Below are 10,054 nucleotides of genomic sequence, written 5' to 3'. Positions count from 1 at the left end.
ATACACATAGTGTATGTAAAAAATTTATAAACAGCCTTAATGTCATTTCAAAGCTGCTGTCAGCTATTGGTTCTTTATCTCCATAAGTACTGAACATAAGTATTGTGACAATTCGTCAAAGCCACATCGTAAGTATTCTTTGTTTTTTTTTTTTTTTTTTTTTTTTAGTGTTTAAATAAAGCTTCATTTTCTGGATTTTCTTCTCTGTGCTTTTCGAGATTACCAGATAAAGTAGGATCCGGTCGTCTTCGTTTAAAGAATCCTAATTTTCGAAGTACTAGTGTAAGTAAAATGAATAGTAGTAGACCTGCAACTACTGCTACTATGATTATCCAAATAGGAACAGGCTCTACATCCTGTTGATCCAGAGGATCTGGATATGCAATTGTTTCAGCCTAGAAAATAAATATAAATATAAAATATTTTCAAATAAAAATAATATTAATGAATGATTCAAAAACAGCACGTATTCTTACAATTGCATGATCGTCTTTTAAATTTTCTTGTTGTATCACGACATTAGGGGGTATAATTATTCTTGCATTCGAACCTATCTTTACCATATCTACTTTTGGATAATCTTCTACTAATGTTGAATTCCAAAGTCTAAAAAAATTTTAATGTAATTATTATTAAAGATTATATTTTTGTCCCCATAAAAACGTGCGGTATACATTATACTATCTGGATTTTACCTTGCTTTGACAGTTATAATTGCTTCTTGCTTCCGTTGCAAATTATATATAATACACGTTATATCAAAACATTTTGCAGTTCCTGCTTTACAATTCTGTAAAATAAATATAGTTTAAAATAATATATTTATATACAATAAATTAATGTTTTAATTAATACCTACCATAGAAACTATATAATGCTTATGGCCATCTTTATCAATAATTGTTCGAGTATTAACAACTTTTTCTGTATCTCGTTTCATTCTTATATGATTAGTATGATTGTACAAAATAGGAGGTGATGTAGATGGTGTTGGAAAAATTGTATCCAAGTCTTCAAAATTAACAGAATCTTGTAATTTTAATGGATTAACTGAATGACCCGGTGGAAGTGTACATTCTCCTTCACCTAGGGCTATACAAATTTTTTATTTATTGTAGATTGAAATTAAAACAATTTAAAAATAATTTATATATATATATATATATATATATATATATATATATATATATAGAGAGAGAGAGAGAGAGAGAAAGCAAGAATATATAATTAAAAGAATATAATCACCTTGTACAGTTGGTAATTCTTCTAAGTACAATAGCCATTTACCATGAGATTTGTCATTTGCAACTTCATATGGCCACGAAATTCGCACTTCTACACTACTTACTTTCCATGGTCCTTCATTAAATACTTCATAAGTATGTGAAACTTTAGGTCCTATTTCACTTAAGTGTTTTATAGCTGATTCACCAATAACTGGTCCACCATAAAATGCCCATTGAGTTTTTGCACTTCTGTAAAATGAATAAATAAATATTAATATAAAGTAAATCATAAATATATAATAAATAAGCCGGTTAAAAAAAGCATACATACCCCTTTATTGATAATTCAGCTCTTTTTAGCACTGTAGCTTGTAAAAGAGTAGGTTTCTTCTCAGTCACTTCTTTAGATGTTGAATTAGCAAAAATCACAAAATCTAATAATGATTCATTATCCTCTAAACCTTTAGGGTCAAATCTCACCTGTATGTTTACCATTTTGTCTTTCTTAAATGGATTGCCAATTGAACATGCTACTAATGTTGCATTGTATAAATTGCAGATTACAGAATCATTGCTTTTACTGGCAATATAATTTAAATTCTGTGAATGAGTTATAAAAAGTTGTGCTTCATAGGCAGATTCACCAACGTTAGTTACATTAACTTCAACCACTACTTCTTCTCTTTCACCAAGAAGTAATTCGTAAAAATTAGGTTTAACAGATGACACTGTAAATAATTAAAACATATAATAATTTTTTTTTTTATGAACAAAGATGACCAAAATACAAAATAAATAACGGCGATCTTAAAAATAAAATACAAACCTGATAAATTTAAATGAGCATATACTTGTAAATCACTTTCACAAATATCATTCTCTCCGCAATCTTTTTGAAATGTTGCTTCAAATATGCGAGCTGCTTCTTGTTGATTAAGAATAGGATAATTTTTTATGTCAGGCAAGGGATCTCCTTCGTTACGCATCATTGGTTCTTCTTGTATCAACGAATAATTTAAACGAAACTTAATGGGTGATTGTATGTCACGTGTGTTTTCCTTCAAAAATTATTTTTATATCAGCTTATCTTTTAAATATTTTATAAGCATATTTTTATTTAGTTAAATATCCTACCTTTAAGTATACGATTTCCGTTTGACAATGTATCAATTTTGTTGTATCTAGAGTAACCGTACGATTAACATAATGAGGACGTGTGTTACCAATACCAAACCAAACTCTAGAAAACTTTTTTACACCGGAATAAGTTTCAGCTTCTATATAGTAATTTAATCGTAAATTTTGCATGTCTTCTTCTTTAACCAAAGATTCTGTTTTACAACATGCTTCAAACGAAAAGCTGAAAAATATAAGTTCATTTTCTTAATTATAATTTATACTCATGTACATATACACAATACACACCATGTATGATTTGCATCAGGACGTGCTGTGCATCCTAATTTATTAGGATCTATAGGATCTATCTTGTCTTGATATGTTCCATCTTTTTTAAGATAGCTAATATATGTAGTAATATCAATGATCTTTTTTGAGCGAAGAAGTACAGCAGCATCGTCTTCATAAGCACCAACCAATAAATCAGGGTAACCATTTTGATCCATATCAATTCCCCCACTTAATGAATATCCGAAGGTACGTAATGGTACTGGAGTATCTTCTGAATGAATGATCTATAAAAAAAATTTTTTTTAGAATATCAAGTTCTATATTAAACTGCTTTTAATCGCTTTAAATACTTGTGATGGCGTCGTGATAATTCCATTTTTAGATCCAAGATATATGTAGACAGTTCCTTTCCCTTCATAAGGAGCACCAATAGCAATATCTTCGTAGCCATCTTTGTTCAAGTCTCCCAAATTAGTTAATGCAAATCCAAATCTATAATTAAATATCACGTATATCATTTTTTTTTTTTTATATTATATAGGAAATAATTACATAATTAGTCACAAACCTTGATTCTTCGCGTCCGACTAATTTAACGGGCTTACATTTGTCATTATCTTTAATATTTTTACATAGCATCGTATAAATATAAACAGCTCCACCTTCTGCTTTATTAAAATAAAATGGTGCTGCTACAATTAAATCTGTAATTCTTAAATAAACGATTAAATATAATCATTTTGATAATAATACAAACAATATTTAGTATATTATAATAATACATATTCTTACTTGTCTCCATTGACATCTGCAGAAGTAATTTCATATCCAAAACTTGAAGCAAATTGTTCACCGCTTAAGATTAAAGCAACATCCATATCAGGTTTAATGTCTTTTCTTGTGAGAATGACAACTTGTCCTGTTCCTTTTGAACGCGGAGCTCCAGCTGCATATGATAAACCATTTCCAAAGAAGTTACCCACAGCTACTGACATACCTAGAAAATTGATTTATAATGTAAAAGAAATAATTCAAAGACTGATAAATAATAAAAATCATACATTTGTACCAACCTAAGTAACTATATTTGTTAACAGGTGAGGAATCTTGCATTGGAACATTGTAAACAGTATTGTCCCTATTTAAAAATTCATCAGATACAGTAAAAAGATACAATGTTCCCTTCCATGTATGTGGTCCAGGTGTACCAATGACCACACGATCCTCAGATGTTAATACTCCACTTGTACCAGCTTGACAATATCCAAATTGTTCATGTGCTCTATAGGAATAAAATAAAACAACAACATATAAAACAATACGATTTACTGTTACCATATATCTTACTTATTAGTGGGTTTTCCTGAGCAAGGTTTTTTTAAATCTTGATACTTTAAATCCTGAGTCAATATATAGCACTGACCCTGTCCCCATCGAGAGTCCGCAGTTTTAACTATGTGTCGATGAGCACATACCTTTAATGGAATGTATTAGTAAAAACGTTTTGTTAGTTACATTACAGGATGATGTATAGTGATATATAATATAAAGTGCTATAACACACACCATTACTTTGCCACCTACACCCTGACTACGAACTGTGACTCCTAACCATTGGTTATCTTTTATTTCATCTTTACCAGGAGGAACTAAATCATCAGAATCGAAACCTAGAAATAGAAACTTTAGGGTAGTAACATAATCACAGTTTAATTTCAAAAATTCTGCATATACTGTTAATTTTTATGAATCAAAAGTCAAACCATAAAACATATTTCTTCTTTCAACTATGCAGTATACCTGCATAAAAAATCATATATCAATTTTTAAATTCAAATTTACATAGTATATGTGAAGCCTAAATAAGAATATTTTTAAACCATTAAAGACAATAAGAAATTATTATGGAATTATCATTAAAATTAATCATATGTTAGTACTTCACAATATCTATAAAGCAAAATATTTAATGTTATATATACACAATGATTTTTTTTATACAGAGAAAAAATGATTAAATGATGATAAATGATTTATATTGAAATCAAAACTATTTAAAGAAAATATTACAATGTTTATTTGAGCTGTTATAGTTAAAGGGAGTATTTATTTCTTGAGATAGAATAATCATAATGATTAAAGTATACTGCACTATAAATTATACAAAATATGTTTATTATTTCACATGCCACAGGTTGCAATAATTGTTAATAATGATATAATAGGTCATTGTAACAATTAATTATTTATAAAGTTATAACATATGTTATGATATTGTTATAATACTGATATAACATTTAACATGCATATATTTAATATATAAAGAGAAAGGAAGATAGACATATTAATCACAATAAAGATGAACATTACAGTTAGTTTCATGCGAGTATTCCTATAAAAGCATTTAAAAAAAGTATTTATTAAAATATTGAAAAATATATACAAATTTTGAGAATTTCTCATTCAACCATTCTGTCACATCTGTTTTGTTTCACTTACTTGAATCATACAGACCACCTTCTGCTGCTGGTTAACCAAAACATGATTTAACAAAAAATAATCTTATTATACAGCTGACATAAAATAAAAATAATACTTTACAATATACATAATACCACAGATTTACAAATAACATGCTTTATAAATTAATAAATAGTTAGACCACATACTAGCTATTATGTATTATTATATTATGTTTAAGTAGTACATGAGTATTCTTGCTACTATAAACATAATATATAATAGATTCTTTGAAATTTCCATCACCAATGATAAATGAACATTAAGTGAATTATTGCTAGTCAATTATAAAAGAAATATAACAAAAGTTAAACATACTTGATCGTCCATCTGTAATAACTTGAATGCAATCCCTTGTGTATGTGGTTAATGGACATTGCCATAATGCACCTGATCTATTTGTTTCAGGTTGTTTATTTTGATCTAATGGAGCGCCAATTAACATCCTATAAAATATAAATTATAATAAATTGTTAACAAATTATATACAGCTGTGTATTAAATATATAGCTGTGTCTCTACTAATTTCAATATATGAAAAAAGTATTTATATAATTTTTAAAAAATTAACATTAATTGTCATTAATAATGTATTACAGAGAACACATAAATTTTATTAGATTAGACAAAAATAATTGATAATATCATGTTTACATTTACATCTTATCTCATTTCTTATCTGAGTGTGCTTAAGTTTGAAGTAAGATGAGGAAGAGACATAAAACAATCTTGACTTAAATGTTTGTAACATTCTTGAAAATGACTAACCAACTTTTAGCTTTTTCAGTCCCATCCTCAGGAAGTTCTTGATGTTCAGCTACCGAATAACCGAAGTAGGAACCATTTAATCCTCTTTTAATAACAGGTATTCGTGCTTCCAAATTGAAAGCATTTATTGCCCAGACATTTAAAAAGGCCCATATCAATACGAACCACCTCATTTTAAGTTGTCAAATGCTCATGAGTGAATGTTATTTTTAAATTCTGTTGTACTGCTTTCAATGACCCTATTTTTATTACTTTCTTTATTCCCTTTCAACTCGAATACCTTTAAAACTCTTATGAGATCCACCCATGCGACTGATACACCAATCGTACTTCATCACTTTACTATCCTGAAATATAAACAACCAGTAAGGTAAGTAAGGTTGATGCTTCATAACGGAAGTGTGACGCAATAAACGTAAAGCACAATATTACAGCTAAAAAATTGTTTGAAATGTTAGCCCTTATAAACATTTTGATATTTTCTATTATGTAATATTTGAGATTAAATATGACGTTTATATTTAATTCAATGTTGCATTTTAATTGCATTATTTACAAAATTTTATTACCATGTAGTAATATGTTTAAAATTCGCGCCATTACGAAATATATATATGTATATTTCCTTTTTTTCATTTAACGATTTAAATAAAAAGAATAATTTGATGATTATTTTATTTCGTTTAATATTTTCTATTTTCAAAATAAGTTTTTTAAATGTTAATAAACTAACTGTTGTAATTTATAGTGCCATCTATCTTTGAATATCGTAACGAATACGAATGTTATCTCTATGTATTCATGTACAATGCTTGAATGTGTATTGCCTGTTTCCGACTATCCTTTTGCATTCGACGCTTCTTTAAGAGCGGATGGTCGAAGTAATCCAAATACATCCTTGGTTTAAGAAAAGTGAGTCGCTTTCAAGATGACTGAAACTTTACAATTGAGGGGAACTCTTCGGGGGCACAATGGCTCTGTTACTCAAATCGCTACAAATCCGAAATATCCAGATATGATTTTATCGTCCTCACGTGGTAAGTAATCATCTGTTAGATTTGTTTCTTTCTCATATATTTTACATTAACGTATATTGGTCCTCGTTCGTAGAATAATACATTTTAAAAGTGCAATTACTTATTTTATTTCTAATAGAATACAATATCTTTTATATAAAATGTCTGAAAGTCATTTAATTTACTATGTATTGTCTAGCTATTTGGCGGTATATCTATGTTAAAACGAATAATGGCCGCTCGGCACTTTATATGTAACACACATACGCGCAACGTGACTTTACATCTTAGAAAGAATACGTTATATTATCTTTTAAATTACATTTACAGATAAAACTTTAATTGTATGGAAATTGACGCGCGACGACGCTAACTATGGTATTCCTCAAAAACGTCTCTATGGTCATTCTCACTTCATCAGCGATGTTGTATTATCTTCTGATGGAAACTATGCACTGTCTGGATCGTGGGACAAAACTTTACGTCTATGGGACTTGGCTGCAGGTCGGACAACACGGAGATTTGAAGATCATACCAAGGTGTGACTTTACTAATTTGTGAGCGGTAAACTGGCGGTATCTCAAATTGGAAATAAACTGAAGCTTTTTTTTATATATTTTTTTTTTGTGTATATAAATAGAAGAGGTGGGCATTCATTAAACCTACAATATTGTAAGTATTGGCCAGTTTATAATGCCGTTCATAGGGTAACAAAGTTAAAATATAATTATTAGAGCAAAAGATTCTATTTCTGTTATTAGGACGTCCTGAGTGTCGCCTTCTCCGTAGACAATCGACAAATTGTATCTGGTTCTCGTGACAAAACTATCAAGTTGTGGAATACATTGGCAGAATGCAAATATACCATACAAGATGAGGGACATACCGATTGGGTCAGCTGTGTACGCTTTTCTCCAAATCATTCCAATCCTATTATTGTTTCTGCAGGTTGGGATTGTATTGTTAAGGTATGTTAATACAAAATTATTTAAAAATGTGATGTTATTTAAAATATAATAAAAATGATGAAAACTTTATAACACCATGATGTCTATGAGTGTTAGCGGATATGGGACTGAAGTTTTACTTATTTCCACATATATATTAAAAATTAGAAATATTCTTGTTTTATTAAACTATAAATCTTTCATAGGTATGGAACTTGACAAACTGCAAACTTAAGATTAATCATAATGGACATTCTGGATACCTTAATACAGTCACCGTGTCTCCGGATGGTTCGTTATGTGCATCTGGTGGAAAAGTATGTATTGAATTAATCTGAAATAAAATATTCATTTTGTTAATACAATAAATTCTTATTAACGTAATTTATATTTTTTTTTTTAGGATTGCAAAGCTATGTTGTGGGATTTGAATGATGGTAAACATCTCCATACTCTTGATCATAATGATATCATTACTGCACTTTGCTTTAGTCCTAATCGCTATTGGCTGTGTGCTGCATTTGGACCATGGATTAAGATTTGGGATCTTGAGACTAAAGAAATGGTTGAAGAATTGAAACCAGAAGTTGTATCTGCAACCAGTAAAGCAGAGCCACCTCAATGCTTGTCTCTCGCTTGGTCCACGGACGGACAAACATTGTTTGCTGGATACTCTGATAACACTATTCGCGTGTGGCAAGTTTCTGTATCTAGCCGTTAATACTTTGTAAAAAAAGTAGAAAAATAAAAAAAAGTAAACATCAATATTTTCTTTAAATATTATTTATTTTTTTTTTAATAATATACATAGTACTTTTGCTATAATTTATTTGCGATATGCTTTTAATTATGCACAATATTACATGTATCTTTTGACTATATAAAATGTGAAATGTCACATAATTATTTGTTATCACTGCTACTTGACATAGTTTGGATTTTACTTTCCAGTTTTTCGAATTCCTTTTTGGCAATTTTATCAGTTTCATCTTCAACTTGTATAACACCCAATACTTCTGGTATGTAAAACTGCATCATATTTTGAACTCCATTTCTTAATGTTACAACAGAACTAGGACAACTTGTGCAAGAACCTTGCATTTTCAGTTTTACAATACCTTCTTCAAAACCCTATAACAAAATAAATTTTATTAATTAAAAAATTTGCAAGAATGTATTAAAAAATTGTATCATTCAAGTATTAAAAATTATCTCTACCATAAATACAATGTCACCTCCATCTTCTTGGACCGTAGGACGTATTCGTGTATCCAGAAGTTCTTTTATCATCTGTACTATTTCATCGTCATCTTCGTTGATTTCTATAAAATTAAAAAAGTTGATTACGCAATAGTTGTCTTTATTCTAAAAAGAATTCCTTATAAGTTTTAAAAAATATATCTTCATACGTGTATCTGGCGAAGGTTGTGACTCATTTAGTATTGGTAATCCACTTGCAAAAAAATCCATGATTGTTGCAAATATTTCTGGTTTTAAAACACCCCATTCCATGTCTTCATCTAATTTTGTTATTGTAATAAAGTCTGGACCAAAAAATACAGATTTAACTCCTTCTATTCGAAATAACATTTTTGCAAGAGGCGAACAATAAGCATCCGTAGCATTTGGGAAATCTTTGGTGCCACCTCCTTCTAATACTTTGACACCAGGAAGAAATTTTAAACTGTTTGGATTGGGAGTATCCTGGGTTTGAATGAACATATTACGCTTTTGAAACTGACAGATATTATATTTGCTTTTATTGCAAAGAACATGTTGCTTCGATTTAAAAGATTGTAAACCTGTATGTAAGTGCACAATATTTTTATTTAAAATCCTGCAAAATATAAAGCATACACATAAAACATGTCAAATTAATAATTTTATATTTGGATAGAATTATTTACTTTTGTCATATCTTTCTACATTTTTACTAAAATATTTTATTTTGCTTACTTTAAATTTGATTGACATGTAGGTAATGATCTATAAGCTAAACAACGACTAGAATGTAATGATTTTGTTAATATTTTATCCATAGTGAAAGGAGTATCACACTTTTATAGTCATTAAACGCAATTTTCATGATTTTGAGGTTATATTATTACCACAAAATGTACCATTACGTTTCTAGTTAAACTCTAGAGAGTACGTATATATATATATA

At 28.9% G+C, this 10,054-nt stretch overlaps 3 protein-coding genes across 5 annotated transcripts; 1 reads left to right on the top strand and 2 right to left on the bottom strand.

Annotated features, from left to right (window-relative positions):
• Window positions 1-107: 107 nt before the first annotated feature.
• On the bottom strand, window positions 108-6,271 carry LOC124952313 (integrin alpha-PS1). Of its 3 annotated transcripts, none has more exons than XM_047501986.1 (18): window positions 5,925-6,271; window positions 5,475-5,602; window positions 5,136-5,162; window positions 4,203-4,306; window positions 3,984-4,111; window positions 3,710-3,918; window positions 3,429-3,633; window positions 3,205-3,348; window positions 2,987-3,128; window positions 2,652-2,920; window positions 2,361-2,586; window positions 2,053-2,284; window positions 1,558-1,954; window positions 1,246-1,475; window positions 860-1,092; window positions 696-790; window positions 477-606; window positions 108-395 (listed from the first exon to the last, which is right to left on the bottom strand). In XM_047501986.1, the coding sequence occupies exons 1-18, from the start codon at window positions 6,095-6,097 to the stop codon at window positions 165-167; spliced, it is 3,303 nt and encodes a 1,100-aa protein (XP_047357942.1). In that variant the 5' UTR covers window positions 6,098-6,271; the 3' UTR covers window positions 108-164. The 3 variants fall into 3 exon arrangements, with proteins under 3 accessions (XP_047357942.1, XP_047357950.1, XP_047357960.1); XM_047501994.1 differs by having other exon boundaries at window positions 5,136-5,159; XM_047502004.1 differs by lacking the exon at window positions 5,136-5,162.
• A 475-nt stretch (window positions 6,272-6,746) lies between these two features.
• Window positions 6,747-8,652, top strand: LOC124952345 (guanine nucleotide-binding protein subunit beta-like protein). Its single transcript, XM_047502067.1, has 5 exons — window positions 6,747-6,961; window positions 7,271-7,479; window positions 7,702-7,908; window positions 8,094-8,204; window positions 8,291-8,652. The coding sequence occupies exons 1-5, from the start codon at window positions 6,853-6,855 to the stop codon at window positions 8,606-8,608; spliced, it is 954 nt and encodes a 317-aa protein (XP_047358023.1). The 5' UTR covers window positions 6,747-6,852; the 3' UTR covers window positions 8,609-8,652.
• Window positions 8,653-8,654: 2 nt separating this feature from the next.
• LOC124952351 (NFU1 iron-sulfur cluster scaffold homolog, mitochondrial-like) lies at window positions 8,655-10,049 on the bottom strand. Its single transcript, XM_047502078.1, has 4 exons — window positions 9,844-10,049; window positions 9,297-9,724; window positions 9,106-9,209; window positions 8,655-9,018 (listed from the first exon to the last, which is right to left on the bottom strand). Exons 1-4 carry the CDS (start codon window positions 9,924-9,926, stop codon window positions 8,791-8,793), a joined length of 843 nt encoding a protein of 280 aa, XP_047358034.1. The 5' UTR covers window positions 9,927-10,049; the 3' UTR covers window positions 8,655-8,790.
• Between the last annotated feature and the right edge of the window lie 5 nt (window positions 10,050-10,054).

The sequence above is a fragment of the Vespa velutina genome, chromosome 1 (genome assembly GCF_912470025.1).
Source record: "Vespa velutina chromosome 1, iVesVel2.1, whole genome shotgun sequence".
In the NCBI taxonomy this organism is placed as follows: Eukaryota; Metazoa; Arthropoda; class Insecta; order Hymenoptera; family Vespidae; genus Vespa; species Vespa velutina.
The sequence above is the reverse complement of the archived record's forward strand: the minus strand, read 5'-3'. Positions and strand labels throughout refer to the sequence as shown.